The following is a 17,265-nucleotide window of genomic DNA, read 5'->3' on the forward strand; positions in this document are numbered from 1 at the left end:
AAGTCGTCGAATTGTGCCCTTGAGGAATGACGGGTCCAGCCCTCACATGCCCCGGGTCTCGACGTCCTTCACCTTCCATCTCACATTCTCGGCGAAGACTCCGTTAGGTTTATCTGAATGAAAAGATAGGCTAACGTCTGTCACTTCTCTCAACAGAAAGATTTCAAGGCGTAAACTCCACTCCCTTTTTCGTGGATTTTCCGCCCTTGAACGATTCTCTCTCCTATCACGACATCTATCCGGTCCTGTACCAGATAGGATTCATTGAGACGACGCGGATTTGTGCGGACTGTGCGTTTTAACCATTCCTTCCTCGCGCGTCCTGAACTCCCCTGACAATCTTCTCCCCCTTCATAGGGTTCGTTCCTGTCCCACTGTGTCTGCTCTCCACATTCCACGCAGACAGGCCCGCAAGCTCAAGCTGTCGGTTTCCAGGGGTGGAGGCGTTGACTCGTACTTCATCTCTCAACTGGCATCCCCACGTCTAGTCGCACGGATCATTCCTGAGTCCTTTCCTTGCCTAGATGCCAGACTTGCTGTCACCTTAAGGGTTGGAACGTGCCCTCTCCTGACTGCCTTCAATCTGGGTTAGTACCGCCTCTCAAGGCACATCCCCCCTTTTTGCCCTAGGTTTCACTTCCCTCTTATCCCGGTTTTACCCTTTACCGACAAGCTCTCTCTTTCTGTCCCGTGATTCACTTGTTAGCTCCCTGCTGCTGTGAATGCTAGTAACTAATGAGATCGTCGCACGTTCCAGCTCTAGCCAAGAAGACTTAAATCCAGGTCCTGCGGCCACATTCAACTCCAGCGTTTGGACTATTGTCTGCGCTGGCCTTTCATTAATATTTTCCAACTAATTCCGTTCATTAATTAATTACACGACTGTCACTCTCTTAATTCCGTCGTTACCCTGATAGATACACGGGTTCTGTGTCGGGTTCGTCCTTTCGGCAACGCGACGCACCCAATCTTGTTCGAATTGATCTGTACAGGTCAATTCGACAACGATAATCCGAGGGTTCTTCACCATGGCCTACCAACACCGCCCGTCTTCCAACTACCAACCATGCGATAGCTTCTTCGTTGAATCTTACGAGGAGTTTCCCGCGCCTCGAATTGATCCAAAGGAACATGCCAAGCTCGTCGCTCGGGAACGGCAATATGCCATCGCGGATGAGCTGTCGAGGCTCGCCAGCGATGAGTACCAGGATGATATCTTGGCGCACATGATGCAGATGGATGTCCGTTCCCCGTCATGATATGATTCGAGAGTGAACGCTCGTAGTTGGGCATTTTGACTGACTTCACTCTTGCTTTCTAGACCGCCACCCTTCCTGACGTCGACTCGATCGATATCCAGACGGAAATCCAGTGGTTCATGCGTCCCTACCTGCTTGATTTCCTGATCGAGGCCCATACTGCATTCCAGCTCCTTCCCGCAACCCTGTTCCTGACGATCAACCTCCTCGACAGATACTGTTCCAAGCGTGTCGTATACAAGAGGCATTACCAGCTGGTCGGCTGTGCGGCTCTGCTCATCGCTGCGAAGTACGGAGACAAGAAGGACCGTGTTCCCACGATCAAGGAGCTGAAGTCGATGTGCTGTTCTCTGTATGACGATGACATGTTCATCCAGATGGAGTGGCACGTTCTGCAGACTTTGGGATGGACTATTGGTCACCCTACCGTCGACAGCTTCCTTCAGATCGCTGTCATGGACAGCCCGTACGACCCAGAGGTAGAGCATCTTGCACTTTATATCCTCGAGATTTCTCTTTTCCATCGGGAGTTCGTGTCGAAGCCGTCGTCAGACCTTGCCAGGGCTGCCTTGGCTTTGTCGCGCTGCATCCTTAACCGGCCACAGCCACGCCACACCGAATGGGCTTCGAACTACGATTCAATGACACTTGTTGGATTGTCGCAGCAGCTGCACCAACCATCGCAGGTCCTGTCGAGGAAATACTCGTCTGCTCACTACTCTCGCGTGGCCAAGATCCTTGAACAGTTCCTTGCTCGGCAGACTTCTATGGCCAACGCATATACTCCACCAAGCCCGCCGTCGGAGACCCCTGCGGAATCGAAGCCCTACAATGGCGAGATCGGACTGGCCACTCCCCAGAAGCCCCAGTACTCTTCCAGCATGCCGGATGGCTATCTTACTCCGCCCATCACCCCTGAAAATGAAGGCTTCGCTAACAACGGTCACGCCAATCACGTCAAGGGAGCTGCTGACATAACCACATGCCCTCCTTCACCTACACCCCCACCCAGTGTTCAATACGCTGACGCGCACGATTATCAACGTGGAAATTCGTATGGGCAGCCGCAGCAGTTCACCCAGCAGCCCCAGATGGGATTCAGCTCGGGCTTCTAATGGAAGGTAAATCATATCAGGATGTGTGGTGGAATATTGGAAATACGGGACTTCTTACTAAATTCGCGGTCTGGTTTGACCAGCGCTCCCAGGAGTGCTCTGCGTTAGACGATCTATCGATCTGTTATTATCCTTCTATTCCCTAATATCTGGGTGTGCCCTCCGTACAAAAACTGTGCCATAGTTACTTGACCTGACCCAGTTGTCTATCATCGAATGACATAACCTCATCTAGCTCTGATTCGGCTTCTTGATATCGCCGACAGATCTGGGTCTTCCGTAACAAAGCTTTACATACCCCTTTATGTTTTTTATCATTTTGTTTCGAACTCTCTTCACTCTTGTTTGTTTCTATATCTGGCATTGCAAGCGCGAGTCGTTTCGAGTCCAATCAATTCTTGTCTACAACTTTTTAAAAAAAAGTTATTATTTATATTTTTCGTTATTGAAGCGTTCCGTGGTTCCATTTGTCCATTGTTTTGCGCCGACATCCGGGCTCTTTTTGCTTTTTATTGTGTCCTCAACTGCATAGTTCTTTAGCGTTTCCTCTTTTACAGAAAGAGTAATATTTGTTTGATTGTCCTCTCGACCGGTCGATTCCTCTGATCGCAACCAAATTTGCCTGACGGAGGTTCGAGTTGCCTGTGAATCACCAGTGGCGATCGACCGGTCGAAGACCCTAAGACAGGTAGAAGTGGACGAAATTGAGAAACAGCACTGGAGGCAACCAGAAGCACATTTCTTTCATTACCTCGTGGCATAGCATTGCATCGCATTTGCATAGTATCGTCCGTTGCATGGCACAAGAGCCAATGTGGTCTGCCCGTGCGTGCTTGAGATTCGGTGGACAGGACGGTGAGAAAGCTTGAGACCGTTAATTCTTGTGTGGAAAGTGAAGCGTTCAGACTGGATGGATAGGAGGAAGGAGAAGATTGCTCGTGTATGAGAGAAGGCTATTTTAGCATGGACAGAAATTCACAGAATACTCTTTCTGTGCGTGTGCCTCGCTTGCCATGCGGCCAGCGCTTTTTATCCATTTTGGGGATGTGAGCCCTGGGTTTCCTTTCTGAGTAGTCATATTCTGCCCGAGCAGTCAGTAGCTTCGCTGATGACGCCCACTCTCACACCTCTGAAACTTGCTTGGGAGTCGAACTTGTGACGCCATTACTGGACCGCAGACCCTAAAGTCTTGCATTCCAAGATTAAGACGGACGATCCGGAGCCAGGCGGCCGTCGGCCCGCTCACAACGTACCTTACAACATCCCTGCGTCTGGAATGCTTCTTCATCTTGAGTTGTGCCTGTCTATCATCCATCTCCCTTGCCTTGTTCGCAGATAAGGGAGCCTGTGACCCACATTGTGAAGGAGACCAGACAGGGAGGGGGCTGCTATGTATCGAGGGCTGGGAAGCTCCTTTTTTAGGTGCTTATCGCCTGCAGGATGGGCCTGCGGTTATCTTGTGGCTACAGTATATCAATAAGAAGATCATCTAGCTCAAATGCTTATCATTGTGCGATGTGTGCGTTCCTTCTATATGCTATATACATTCTAAGATATGCAGCATGTGATAACATCATCGAGCGATATATATATATATATATATATAAGTTAGCCTACGGGCTTTTCTCGGTGGTAGGCCTGCAGGGACACTTCAGACTGTCCTTTAATCGTACACGAACACAGCACCCTGGCTTCAGTATCCTCCACTGTCCAGACCCTGGTCGTCTTCATCCTCATCTTTACTAAGCACCAGCGTTCCGGACGCGCGCAAAATTCAAAAAAGCAAGGCGGCCAGCATGTGTGATGGTTGACGCAGAGCCAAGTCGCTAGAGGGCCTAGGGTTCGACCGGGCAAGCCTCGCCTCGCCGCCTTTATGCCCTCAAGACTTCGACCATCTCCACCATCGAACGTCTGGCGGAGCTCCAAGCCGCACTGTCTGTCCGGATCGGGTGATGGCGCGAGAAATCTTCACACGTGTGGTGGCGATGGCCAGGGTCCTCTGAAGGCCGATCGCGATCTGGTGCGCCCCTTGGCTCTTCAGGTGCGAGCTCCTCTGTCCTGACGCCGTTTTTGATAGATGTTACGATGCTGACCAGATTGACATCTGACGATGCAGCGATGCTTGTCCAATTTGCCATGTCCACGCCCAATTGGCCCTTGAACAGCCAAGACCGTTGATCTTCCGTCGGAAGCTCTTTGTTCCAAAAGCTTGCGATCAAGTTAACACGATCCGAGCCGCCAACCCCATGCCCACACATCCGTCGTGGCTCCCGAGGACTCTGCCAGCGCGCGCGTGTCTTGAGGGGCCAACTCGCTCCACCGCGCAGAGGTCGCCGACCAGGGACGCCGATCTCGAAGGGCCCCGTCGACCCTATACGTCGATATGTGGGATCGCACGTCGACGGGTGGCCATTCGCAGCGTTCACCGGCCTGTCAAGCTTCACGGGCTAAGGACGTTAAGCTGTCAGAATCGTTCTTTTGTCAATTGACGCCGCAGCATGCAGTCGTTCCTTTGTGTTGTTGTTCTTTCAATGCCTGTCGCCTCCCCCCGGGGTGGCCACCTGCAAAGACTCTTCCTTTCGTCCGTCAGGAACGACATCTCTTTCCCAGTTCGCGGCTGCAGTTGACTTGGGAACATCTCGAGGGACGGATTCTGCAGCTGACCGCCAAGGATGATGGCACTGACGCAGCAAGACCGATCAGCTCCACGCCCGCCTTCGGGGACCATTTCGATCTGGTGGCCCCGACGCGCTCCTTTTCTGGGCATTGAGCAACCTAGCTCCCAAGTATCCCATCGCATACCGTCCACGGGGCGGGCCCGGCGGGGACCTGCGCCCCAGCAGAGCCCGGAGACGCCCAACCAGGCTGCTTGGATTCGTGCACCACGTTTCTTTCACGACCCGCATCGATTGAACCTACTGAGCAGCGAGGCCGCCACACCTCCTGAGAGCCTTTTCCATTTTCCTCCCTAGCCCCCGCCGATGCCCGTAGCCCTACGGAGATTATTACATAGATAGTACTACTTCCCGTCAAAGCCTTGATTCTGTCATTGACCTCCATGCACCGTCTCGGCCGTGTGCTGCTGGGGAGTGATGACCTGCTCCGTGGTTTATGGCGTCGATTAGTGGTTGTTTTGTGAATTCTTTGTGTCTTCATCGAGTCATTGCGTTTCCTTTTACAGCCATTGCCACTAGCCACAGTACATCCTTAACATGTCCGCCGAGTCTGACACTGAAGATACTCTTTCGTCATTCACGCAAACAACGGCGCCGACGGAATGGGGATCGGAGTTTCCAGCCGGCCATATGGACCGCGACGATGATAGCTTCTCCGTGGGAGTTTTGTACGTGTCATACAACCCCGACGGACAGGAGTCTTCGAGAAGAACCGAGGATCTTTGACCCAGGGTTGTGCGCCAGGGCTGCTTCCGGATAGAGACTAATGCGCGCTTCGGACAGTGAGGACGGATCGACATATTCCCTGTCTTCAAGCGTCTTGAACTACCAATTTGAAGTACGGCGGTCTTGTAGATACTTGCCATATATTCAATTCCCCAACGCGGCTGCTGACCGCGCTGCTCACAGAACGGACGAAGATATCATGCTTATCATGAGGGAAAATACATGATGGTATTGTTGGGATTGGTCTCTTAATAGACCCTGCAATGTCCGCTGACGGACGAAATAGCCGAACGATGCCCAGGAACAGAACAAACTGCTCCTGGTGCGTATTTTAGGACATTTCCTGTCGACCGCGTGCAAAGCTGATGGGAAATAAGATACACCTCATGCATGAGCTTATGTTCGATGGGGAGCTCGGCCTTGCACCCATCACGCCTAATCCTCAACATGTGCTCGACATTGGAACGGGACGAGGGGAATGGGCCATTGACTTCGCAGAGTAAGCTCATATCCTGAGAAAAGCACGGAATGTAATTCGGACATTGGTGGACTAACGTGCTTTGATCTCGACAGGAAATACCCCAATGCGATGGTAATAGGTACCGACCTCAGCCCTATACAACCCCTATGGTACGCATCTTGCGCCCCGTTTACGAGCGCGCTCCAGCCACAAAAACTAAAATCAGACGTCCAGGGTTCCGCCGAACCTTTCCTTCGAAATCGATGACGCCGAAGACGACTGGCTGTACACGCAGCAGTTCGACTACATACATACTCGCACGCTCTGCGGCGGTATCCGCGACTGGAAGAAGTTCCACAAGCAGGCCTACGACCACCTCAGGCCGGGCGGCTGGTTGGAGTTCCAGGAGAACGAGGCGTGGTTCCAGCGCGAGGATGGCACTTGTCCGGAGTGGAGCCAGATGTTCCTGGAGAAGCTGAATGAAGCGAGCATTCGCAGCGGGACGCGGCTGGACGCTGCGGCGGAGCTGAAGCAGCACATGATAGACGCCGGTTTCGTGGATGTGCAGGATGTTGTCTTCAAGGTATGCTGGACCGCAATCGGAGAAGGATCGGGATATTGTCCGTTCCTCCGCAGAGAGAGGAGAAGAGAGCATTGGCTAAACTGCCTTTTAACAGCTCCCTCTCAGCCCTTGGCCTGACGATCCCAAGATGAAAGAGATCGGCCGCATCCGCGGTCTGGCGATGAACCAGGGCGTTGAAGGCTACAGCCTCGCTCTGTACACGCGCTACCTTGGCTGGAGTGCGGATGAGGTCCGGATTCTGCTTGCGAAGGTGCGCAATGAATTCAACAACCTCGACAACCGCATGTATATTGCGGAGTAAGTCGTCCGTCCGCTCACTGCCTTATTTATAGATTCCCCGTTTGCCGCTTGCGGCTGTTTGGAGCCTGTGCTAAGTAGTGCTTAACCAGACACGTCGTCTTCGGACGGAAACCGTTCGAATCGGAGAAATGAAGAGAATATCTCGAATCGATCGACCGGCAACAATCCGGTCTGGACACTTTCATACGTGGTATTGATCACCATACCATGCACTCTTTCCTTTTTTTTCCGCTTATTCGGTCGATACTATGTTACTCGACTTCTATCCGCGTCGATTATACACACATTACCGACGCCACGCCCACTGGGGAGATATCAGGCTTCTCTCCCCGGAGTGGGTGACCTTACTATTTTCTTTGTAATAAACGTCCTGAACTACTATACTACATGAGTGATAGCCTTGAAAGGAGAAAGGCTTGGCACATGCACCTCGTGCAGCGAAGTCATCATGAGGTTTGGGAGGCTTATTTGAATTTGAATTTGAATTTGGAAATTGAAACCAGCTGGCTAGACGGGCGCTTGTTTGGATCGATGGAAAGCAAATGGGATTGGATTGGATTGGGTTTTTACCGCATTGGACTGGACTGGATTGAATTTGATGGATGTTGATGGATGGATGAAATGAAGCCAGTTGGGTGGATTTAGTGATTATTTTAGTGATTGGTTTGGATAACGGATAGTTTATTTTGAAAAGAATAAACTAGATATTTGAAACAGGTTGAAAGCTGTCTTCGCAGCTGAAACGGTTCCAGGATTACAATGCAAGTGACTGCTACGTGATGGGGTTGAAAAAGATATATGTGTATGTGTATGATCCTGCAAGACGACCCATATTATCGCCTGTTTTGATAGGTTATTATTCACAATATAAACTGAAAGCTTTACTAAAGATGAATGAATAACAGCACTTCATCTGCATATATGTCTGTCTGTCTGTCTGCATGATGATAGAACCAGGCTCAAGCATCCATGGATATCCGAGAATTTCGAACTCCAATCCGAACTTGGTGCCTCATGCCATGTTACTGTACCTTTCAAAGAAAGAAATGATGCGGACCGGCTATCCTACCCAGTTCTGATCCATTGATATTGATTCTCATCTCAGTTACCAATGGACCTATATAGGTATATATACATATGTATATATAATATATGGTCATCAACCAATCTAATTCTCATATGATTGACTGCTGGTGTTCCCAGGGTAATCTGAGGATCCGCCTGGCTCTTTTTCTTTGCCAGACTACCTGACCGTTAGTAACCTAACCACACGCTGCGCTGCGGCAATTCCCGGAAATAATAAATAATAATAGTTAAGCCTTAATGGATGCTTTACGTAAGTACTTTACTTTACTCACTTACTTACCTTTGGGGACCTCAGTTATTTTAAACTCAACACGGGGCTGGCTGATAGAAAGAAAAGAAAGGAAGACAACGAACGGGGTTTGGGGCGCTGTCTGTTATTATTACCCAGTGTACGTATGTATGGACGTCTCAGGGGAGAAAAGATGTCTTAGAGTATTCACGGCTTTCTTAGATCAGGTTACGATTGACTGGTTTTTTTTTATTATGTTGTAAGTCCAGTTGAGATGAGCTGTTTGGATTCTTGACTAGGTACTGCACAGTACTTGATCGATTTCAGGATGGTAAATATATCAAGGTACTGTAATGAACTGCGTATATTATCTGGTACAGTACGGTACTTAATATCGCTTGGTTAGATATCCGTGTCAAATTAGACTCCGACAACGAGAGCGACAGATTTTGAGTGGGAAAGAAAAACTTATGTATGTATTAACGAATTGGCAATCACACATATTCTATCCGAAATGTATTCTTTCTCGGACGGACCCGAATGCCTCAGCAGATTGGTGCCTTCGGCAAGGAACGTCAGTTGTCTTATTATATTATCAGCCCAAAGTACTCTTACTAGACTGCCACTATGAAATATAAATCAAATCCGTTGTTGGATATCAGATGAGGGGGAGAGCGGGGGAAGGTGGTGCCGGATCACGTGACAAAGATATCCGGGAAAAACTTCCCCATAGGAAAATTATTCTGAGCGCCGAAAATAATTCTAAAAACGCGGGCGAAAAAGTGTCGCTGCACCGGCAACTCTCTCACCACGCTGTTACGAACTCTCTCGATGCACGCAATGGTTGCGTAGCGGCTGGCTCCAAGGTCTGAGCCGGGAGGATAGATCGTTCGCAAGACGCCTTTCTATCTTTTCGCTACCCATAACAGCTTCCTCGAAACAATAACTACCAACACCAGACCGACTTCCACCGCAGCTAGCTAGCCCGCCAACCATGGACATCCACCGCTGCCGTTTCGTGCCTTACAATCCCCAGGCGATCAATGCGCTGGCATTCTCCCATCCTCCGTCCGCTGATCTAGCTGGACGAGGGGTGCCGACTCTCCGCCTCGCGGTCGGCCGTGCGAACGGTGACATCGAGATCTGGAACCCGCTGCGCGGCGCGTGGTTCCAGGAGACTGTCCTGCGCGGAGGCAAGGACCGCAGTATCGAAGGACTGGCATGGACGCTTGATCCGGCCGAGGATGGCCCCGATGGCAGCGGCATGCTGCCTGGTCGACTGCGTCTCTTCAGTATCGGCTACTCGAGCGCGGTGACAGAGTGGGATCTCGAGCAGGGCCGCCCGGCGCGCCACTCGAGCGGGAATTATGGTGAGATCTGGTGCATAGCAGCGCAGCCGAGGTGGAAGCCTACGCAGAAGGGGAAAGACGGGAAATGGCTGCCGCCTACGGAGGGAGAGTTCACCGGACAGCATCTCGCGGCGGGATGCGCGGATGGGTCGATCGTGATCCTGTCGACGGCAGACGGGGACCTGAAATTCCTGCGCATCATGCGTCCGTCGACGAAGAGAGCGAGGGTGCTCAGCGTCACGTTCCAGAACCGCAACACTATTGTGGCCGGGTACGCGGATAGCTCGATCCGAGTCTTCGATATCCGAAACGGCCAGCTCTTGAGGACGATGTCGCTTGGTAGAGGCCCTGTGGGCGGACCGAGGGAGATCCTGGTCTGGTCTGTCAAGTGCCTGCCGGATGGGACCATTGTCTCTGGTGACTCGACGGGCGAAATCCGCTTTTGGGATGCGAAGAATTACTCTCTCATCCAGCGCCTGCAGAACCATCAGGCCGATGTCCTCGATGTCGCGGTGAGCGCAGATGGAGAAACCGTCGTCAGTGGAGGTGCGGATCAGAGAACCGTTGTGTACAGACTGAAGGACGGAAAGAAGGGCGACAAGAGACGAAGATGGGGAGAGGTCATGCACCGGCGGTACCATACGCATGATGTCAAGACCTTTGCTGTCTACGAGACGAAGGATATTAGTATCGTGGTGTCTGGAGGTAGGTTCTGCAATCATCCTAGATTTAACTATGACCTCGAAACCTAACAGATTTTCATCAGGTCCCGATGCATCGCCGGTTGTCCTTCCGCTGCGCGAGTTCGGAAAAGAGCATCACCGCAAGCTTTCGAGCCTTCCTCAGATCCCGCAACTGGCCTCTGCTCCTTCCTCGCGACTGATGATGAGCTTCTGGGACCGGGAGGTCAGCATATGGCGCATATCTCGTGGCCCTGGATCAGTGCCTGACAGCTCTGATTGGCAAAGACACCGGCTTGTGGGAAAGGTCTTGGTACAGGTAAGAAAAATACACCCGGGGAAAGCTCTAATTGGTACATGGTTCTAACTACGTAACAGGGCGAAGAGAACATTACTTCGGCCGTGCTGTCCCCTGACGGCAAGCTCTTGGCTGTTGCTACGATATCCAGCGTCAAGCTTTTCTCCGTCCGACGGAAAAAGGGCGACGAGAGAGGCGTTCTACGCGTCCAGAAGCTGGAGCTGCCCTCTGGCTTAGCCGATGATGGCGCGAGACTCGTCTCCATATCCCCAGACAGCAGGTGGCTCTGTGTTGTCCGTCCTAACAGCGATATTTACCTGGCTAGGATCGTTTCTGCTTCTTCGCAAGAGAAGCCCCAGGTTCTGCCGGACCTTTGTAAAGCTAACAGGGCGCCTCGGCACCATCGGCACGAAAAAGCCTCTCACGGAACGCTGGGTAACTTTGAGAGGACAATCAGATCTGTTGTGTTTTCCGAAGATAGCAGAATCATGGCAGCGGGTGACCTGTCTGGTTGCGTTGACGTTTGGGTGCTTGAAGACGTGGGCAAATCTAGTCCAAAGAATGCAGTGACAAAGAAGAATAAGGCCGAGGACTTGGATGATGATTCCTCCGATGACGAGGATGAGCAACCTATCATCGAGGGTCAGCGCTGGCAACCAACGTCCAGCGACTCGACAATACCGCGCCTGAAGTCGGGCGTTGTCCTGCTGTCGTTCCGCCCCCAGTCTCGGTCGAAACCGAAGCTCCTCACTAACGGTGTTGATTCTGCCTCTCGCGGTTCCGCAGCTAGCGAAGACCGCTTGATGATACTCACCAGCGAACACCAGCTGGTCGAGTTCGAGGCACTGAAGGGAAAGCTATCTGACTGGTCGAGAAGGAATCCCAAGGCATACCTCCCTGCAGACTTCACTGGCGTCAAGGACCGAGCCATGGGCGGTGTTTGGGATGTCTACGATGGACGTGAACGTCTCTGGCTCTACGGCACATCCTGGTTATGGATGTTTGACTTGACGCAAGATTTCCCTGCCCCAGACAGCGCGGAGGCTCAGGATGAGAAGTCTTCGGGTCAACTGGTGAAGGCATCATCCTCTCACAAGCGCAAGCGTGAGTTGGAAGACGAAGATCAAGCCGAGAGGAGAAAGGCCAACAGCGGTGCCGGTGACCGGATCCCCAAGTCTCAGGCCGAGGTCTTCCTGGGGACGAAGATGCGCAAGATTGAGGGCACAGACGAGTCTCAGGGCGAGTGGGTTTCACTCGAGAAGAAGCGTCAACGAGGCGCGGATGATGAAGAAGAAGACTACGAGCATGACGCCACTTTCGCGGCAGCCAACGAGTCGAACCTCGCCCGGCTCCGGCGCGATAATCCCGAGGCCCAAGAGGGTAATAGTGAGACTCCTAGAAAACGCCTCACCAACGGCACAGCCGATACCCCAATCAGTGACAATAAGAGATTCGCTCTCGTTGAGGGCAGTATCAACGGAGACACGCCGAAACGGAAGACCAACGGTGATCTGGACCATGAAGAACACCGTCAGCCCCCGCGTCGGTGGTGGCATACGTATAAGTACCGGGATATCCTCGGTATTGTGCCACTGGGCCATACGTCGGACGAGGAAGGGGAGGAAGAGGGTGAAGATAGAGAAGAAGGCAGAAGCAGCAGTGAAAGTCTCGAGGTTGCGGTCGTGGAGAGGCCGATGTGGGACGTCGAATTGCCCGGTCGGTATGTGAGAGACTACGAGTGAAGTTGCTGAGGGGAGTGCTGTACAGGGATTGAGTGGTGATGAAGGGGATGGCAGTTGTATGATTCTGGACAGTATGGTAGTTGATATCCCCACCGTGCCCATTGATTGCATCCATGGATCTGTGTTTTTATATAGGAGCATGCATTTGTGGGGCTCGCAGGCGCTTTGCACCGATATTCTGGTCTTTGTTTCTTGGTGAATCGGGCAGGTTTGTTTCATGTATTATGTATGTATTTAGCTTTTTCAGAAAAAGTTCCCAAGGACCAGTTTTTCGTGAGTGCTTCCACACGTGGGACTTCTCTAGAGGGAGTTCAAACTAGCAGAGTATATGGATTGATAAGATCGACCGTAGACAGTTCATTCAGAAACTGGTGCCGATGATAATATCTAATCAATGGTATCGGATACGATGCGCACCTGCCCACCGTTCAATGCACGATGAGATCGAGGAGGTCTTCTTCGGAGCAACATACCTCTCTAGTTACGTACGTTGGGGTAGGCGGTTTGAAGGCGCTGCTGAACTGTGGAGATGGCTGATGCGCCGCAATGTCGAGACGATCCGCCGGCGGCGGGGCCAGCTCACCTGCCGCGGTTCGGACAGGCGATACAGGCAGACCAGCTCTACAACGATGCATCTTTAGCGGCTTGACGCACTTTTCGCGGCGCAGCTAGAGCATATTCCAGGCCACGCCCATCATCCCAGCTGGCTCTGCGGAGGTTGATGATCTTTGCTGATGGCGTGTTTCATACCCCTTACGCTTCACGTAAGAGCTTAGAGCTCTAGCTCCAGCTCCGAGATTTGTCCAGCCAAGCCCAGGGCGCCGGGATTATTTTCTGCTGTCATAATGTTTTCTTAAGTCCGTCTGACCCCCCCGGACGGAGGTTGATAGACATTGTCCTTTGACTTTTTCTTTTCTGTTGTTCTTTCTTGCATTGGTTATTGGCGTTTCGGAATCGTCGAGTTTGCCTTGTGTCACCTTCGTCTTAGCCGTTGGTTCAGCGCTATGTTCTTTGTGTGACATATATTTGCTGCAATTTCAGATCCCTTTTACGTTTCTCGTCTCAGCATTTCGATGTTCTGTACACCGACGGTCAGACCTGGTCTGTGTTCTTTTTGACGGTAGAATAACGACGCAATGGCCACCCACAGGGTGACCACTCTATGCATCATCTGCGGTGCAGAAATCCCTACTCAAGGGATGGGAAACTCATGGCGACAAGAGTTTCGCGCAAGTCTGTACCAACTTTTGCTTTTCTTTTTTCGTTCTCTGACTAGACCTTCTCCCTGTCAAGGGCCGCCATTGCTGACTTTTTTTTTTCTCATCAGTCCGCTGCAGCAATGATCCAAGCTCGGACGGGAAGCCCTTCCTGACCGACGTCACGCTTCTCGATGACAATCGTGACATATCCTATCAGGACGATGTGTTTCCGATCTTGGTCGGGGCCCCGATGCATCCGAGACCTGCGTTCCCGTTCCACGACCTGTGCTGGAAATTGCTGCAGAAGTTGCTGCACCCCCATCCTGTCCCCATCGAGCGATTCTACGAAATCTGTCTGTCATGTCCTGCCAGCAGGAAAGGGTGGTTGGACTGGGGTCATGACTATGGCCGATTGATGGACAGACTTCCTACGGACCGGCTTCGGTGGGAGGATGTCTACGTTGTGGGATATGTCAAGCGGCATCTGGGCGACGAGGATTCACCGCTGACGTATTTCAAATCGGATCCGTTCCATGTACCTGAGATCCAGCAGGCCATTGGGGAGGCTCGGGAGCGTCGGGGTTCGATGATTAATTTCAGTTCAATCTCTCCGATGTTTAAGGGGAAGCCTGATTGCTTCGGACGACTGCCTCAGGAGATACTCGAGTGCATCCGGATACTCTTGCCATCTGAAAGCGTCACCAGTCTAAGGATGGCATCGAGATCGTTCGCGAGCCTGCCTCTGAACCAGTCCTTCTGGGCTTCGAGGTTCGAATCCTCTCACGAGCGCGGATTCATCTTTGAGGCCAGAGATCCGGAGTACAGCACGACTTCGGAGCAACGGACCCGTGATTGGAGCGCACTTTACCGGGAAACATCATCGAGCAATGCTCCGTCGAGGGAAATGATGAATAGAAAACGGATATGGGGTTCCACGAGAGATCTGGTGGATCTACTCCTTGAAGAGCCCCTGATCCACCCTCGTCGCGAGAGAAGTACAAGTTGTTTTTATGACGGAGATATGTTGCAGGAGACGGATACATGGAGATCTGTCGGAGGTGATATCCGCCCCAGAGAAGGGCCACCATCCCCATCAGGGATGCTCTGCAGGTCCATTTGGGAACAGACGATTTCCGTTCCGACGACATTGAGACGCGTAGCGGTTTCGACTCGCACGTTCAGCGGCAAGCAGTACATCTCGGGACTGCGGCTGGTCTCCGAACAGGACCAAGATATACTGATCGGATATGTTCTCCCTGGCAAGGAGACGTACATAGACATCCACCAAAATTCGCATGGCGAGGGCGGCCAACTGAATGGATTCGTGGTTGCAGTTGGTCCGAGAGGTATACAGGCTCTTCGGACAACAACCACCGCAGGACATATATCGAAATGGGCAGGCTCACCAGGTGGCCTCCCGACGACTGTTCGACTTTGCATGAAGAACCCTATCTCGAGTTTGAAAGCTACCTTTGACGTATGTCCGCAGACGGTTTTAAACAAGGTAGAAATGACTGATTTACATTGAACACAAACAGGGCCTCAAGATCGTCTCCCTAGCCGTCCCAGCAGACTCCGAACCCCTTTTCCCCGATGACCCAAGGGCCCAACACCTCCCTCTCCGCACCAAAGGCTTCTGGTATCCAAGCATCCCCGCCGCACATCTGCACCTCCACGACGACTCGTTCGCAGGGCGAGACGTCTCGCTCCGCGACTACCGGCCCCTCGTACATGTCATGTTCGGCGGACCACGCGGCAGATATCTCAAGAACTTGACCCAAATCTCAGTCACTGTTTCCAAGGACGCGATCGTGGGGATCGACTTCTTCTACACCGGAGATGACGCTCCATCCAAGTGCCTCCGGGCGTTCCACTCGGCAGGGAGTGCGGATGATTCGGTCAACACGCCGTTTGCGATCGACGGGCCGGGAGGGGAGCGCCTGACGGAGTTTCAGGTGGAGGGGGACTTCTTTCTCAGTGCGGCTGGGGCGGAGTCATATAGGTATGGAGTTCTTACGTCGTTGAAGGTGAGTTCGTCGGGAACTTCTAACTAAACTCCTTTTTATCTGCTACCGGTGTGCGCGAGTCGATATACTGTTTCTTTATCCTGCCTGCTATATCTATACTCTTTCATTCTCTACCTAAAAATTCTCAGGCTAGAAACATAACGGCTAACGATTGACGGTTGACAGGCAACAACAAACCGCAACCGCTCCTTCGTCTTCCAACCGAGCACCGTCCCGATCCTCAAACTCCCCCCTGGCCCGTATGTGCGTCAGAAGCCCAAGAAGACCGAAATCACGCCCGGGACGACGGTCACGGGGATCTACTTTATGCATGTAGGTGCAGCTTTTATCTCATATATACTCTAACAGTGTTAACCTAGCCATGGGCTATATAAATCACTAACCTGAGATGTAAAATCAACCAGGACCCCAAATTCGGCATGATCAGCATGGGTCCTATCTCCGAGGACTTGAACACGGACGATTGCGATTGCGTAGATACAGATGCGGATGCAGATGCAGATACCATCTCCGATGAGATCGTGAGTCGAATTAGAAGTCGAGGTTGAAAAGAAAAGGAAAAAAAATGAATAAGCAACGACGATACACTTGAAAGAGAAAGGAGAAGCCTCACCATGAGATGATCAACTACCTAACCAAGGTATGGTACCAAAACCCACATGACCTCATGCTACGATACACACGATTCAAAAGAACGGAAAGGAAAGGAAAGGAAAAAGTGATGCCCACACGTACATCATCACGAGTCTATGATACGCGTCGTCATATCTTCTATACATGGTATATTGGAAACGCGAACACATACACATGTACATAAGGAGTTAAGAATATAAAGATTAAAAGAAAAAAAGGAGATAAAATGGAAATAGAAATACTACACTCTAACTGTCTGTGTCCATATATAGATGCATACATGCACAGATCTAAGATAAGGTTGAGTAGAACAAGAAATAAAGCAATAAAACCAGAACAGCAGAGAGTATATGCATGAGAATGAGAAAACGAGAGTAATAATAATCTCCTCCACCGAACCTGATTTAAGCTCCAGAGTAACTTCCCCCCTCCCCCACCGGAACACTGGCGATGCATCGAATATTGAGTCATAGGTTTAGTTATGTAGCGCGCCCTCTGAATCTACTCCCAATCATCTTCTTCGCCCGCCTTCTCTAGGATCTCTGTTTTTAGCATCTTACAATTCCAGGAAAGAAAAGAAAAGGTTTTGTTTTCAAAGGTAAATTCTTACTTAGCATTTATAATAAGTCAGAACAGAAGAATAAACTTAGAGCGATATTAATTACTTTTTTTTTTAAAAAAAAGTGTGTATTAAAAATCTGGTAGTGAAACAGAAAACTTTGTGCTTTGTTTTGTAGCCCAGAGATGATCCTTCATGAAAACAAAGTGATTGGAAAAAAAGGAGCATCAACCAGTGCTCATATATGAGGCTAAAACAAAACAGCTCAAAAAAAAAGTATCGTCGCAAAAGCTTGTTGGTATGAAGTTCAAGCAGGTTGGAGAAAAAAAGACAAGGGCAGACAGA

At 51.1% G+C, this 17,265-nt stretch overlaps 8 protein-coding genes across 8 annotated transcripts; 5 read left to right on the plus strand and 3 right to left on the minus strand.

Annotated features, from left to right (window-relative positions):
- Positions 1-46: 46 nt before the first annotated feature.
- VTN00DRAFT_698 (uncharacterized protein) lies at positions 47-777 on the plus strand (the record flags this gene model as incomplete). Its single annotated transcript, XM_069433675.1, has 5 exons — positions 47-107; positions 157-291; positions 358-453; positions 525-587; positions 758-777. 5 exons carry the CDS (start codon positions 47-49, stop codon positions 775-777), a joined length of 375 nt encoding a protein of 124 aa, XP_069291405.1.
- Positions 778-1,028: 251 nt separating this feature from the next.
- On the plus strand, positions 1,029-2,374 carry VTN00DRAFT_699 (uncharacterized protein; the record flags this gene model as incomplete). The annotated part of the gene is made up of 2 exons (XM_069433686.1): positions 1,029-1,241; positions 1,322-2,374. The coding sequence occupies 2 exons, from the start codon at positions 1,029-1,031 to the stop codon at positions 2,372-2,374; spliced, it is 1,266 nt and encodes a 421-aa protein (XP_069291406.1).
- A 16-nt stretch (positions 2,375-2,390) lies between these two features.
- Positions 2,391-2,738, minus strand: VTN00DRAFT_700 (uncharacterized protein; the record flags this gene model as incomplete). Its single annotated transcript, XM_069433699.1, has 2 exons — positions 2,391-2,487; positions 2,563-2,738. The coding sequence occupies 2 exons, from the start codon at positions 2,736-2,738 to the stop codon at positions 2,391-2,393; spliced, it is 273 nt and encodes a 90-aa protein (XP_069291407.1).
- Positions 2,739-2,800: 62 nt separating this feature from the next.
- VTN00DRAFT_701 (uncharacterized protein) lies at positions 2,801-3,662 on the minus strand (the record flags this gene model as incomplete). Its single annotated transcript, XM_069433710.1, has 3 exons — positions 2,801-3,053; positions 3,126-3,254; positions 3,628-3,662. The coding sequence occupies 3 exons, from the start codon at positions 3,660-3,662 to the stop codon at positions 2,801-2,803; spliced, it is 417 nt and encodes a 138-aa protein (XP_069291408.1).
- Positions 3,663-4,245: 583 nt separating this feature from the next.
- Positions 4,246-5,102, minus strand: VTN00DRAFT_702 (uncharacterized protein; the record flags this gene model as incomplete). The annotated part of the gene is made up of 2 exons (XM_069433721.1): positions 4,246-4,821; positions 5,061-5,102. The coding sequence occupies 2 exons, from the start codon at positions 5,100-5,102 to the stop codon at positions 4,246-4,248; spliced, it is 618 nt and encodes a 205-aa protein (XP_069291409.1).
- A 484-nt stretch (positions 5,103-5,586) lies between these two features.
- Positions 5,587-7,250, plus strand: VTN00DRAFT_703 (uncharacterized protein; the record flags this gene model as incomplete). Its single annotated transcript, XM_069433732.1, has 9 exons — positions 5,587-5,717; positions 5,833-5,887; positions 5,959-6,003; positions 6,062-6,097; positions 6,153-6,274; positions 6,349-6,405; positions 6,470-6,818; positions 6,913-7,115; positions 7,208-7,250. 9 exons carry the CDS (start codon positions 5,587-5,589, stop codon positions 7,248-7,250), a joined length of 1,041 nt encoding a protein of 346 aa, XP_069291410.1.
- Positions 7,251-9,427: 2,177 nt separating this feature from the next.
- On the plus strand, positions 9,428-12,502 carry VTN00DRAFT_704 (uncharacterized protein; the record flags this gene model as incomplete). The annotated part of the gene is made up of 3 exons (XM_069433743.1): positions 9,428-10,487; positions 10,549-10,781; positions 10,841-12,502. 3 exons carry the CDS (start codon positions 9,428-9,430, stop codon positions 12,500-12,502), a joined length of 2,955 nt encoding a protein of 984 aa, XP_069291411.1.
- Positions 12,503-13,638: 1,136 nt separating this feature from the next.
- Positions 13,639-16,276, plus strand: VTN00DRAFT_705 (uncharacterized protein; the record flags this gene model as incomplete). The annotated part of the gene is made up of 5 exons (XM_069433754.1): positions 13,639-13,735; positions 13,830-15,178; positions 15,240-15,728; positions 15,894-16,040; positions 16,133-16,276. 5 exons carry the CDS (start codon positions 13,639-13,641, stop codon positions 16,274-16,276), a joined length of 2,226 nt encoding a protein of 741 aa, XP_069291412.1.
- Positions 16,277-17,265: the final 989 nt, after the last annotated feature.

This window comes from Thermoascus crustaceus, assembly GCF_041956765.1.
Source record: "Thermoascus crustaceus strain CBS 181.67 unplaced genomic scaffold VTN00scaffold_1, whole genome shotgun sequence".
NCBI classification, from domain to species: Eukaryota; Fungi; Ascomycota; class Eurotiomycetes; order Eurotiales; family Thermoascaceae; genus Thermoascus; species Thermoascus crustaceus.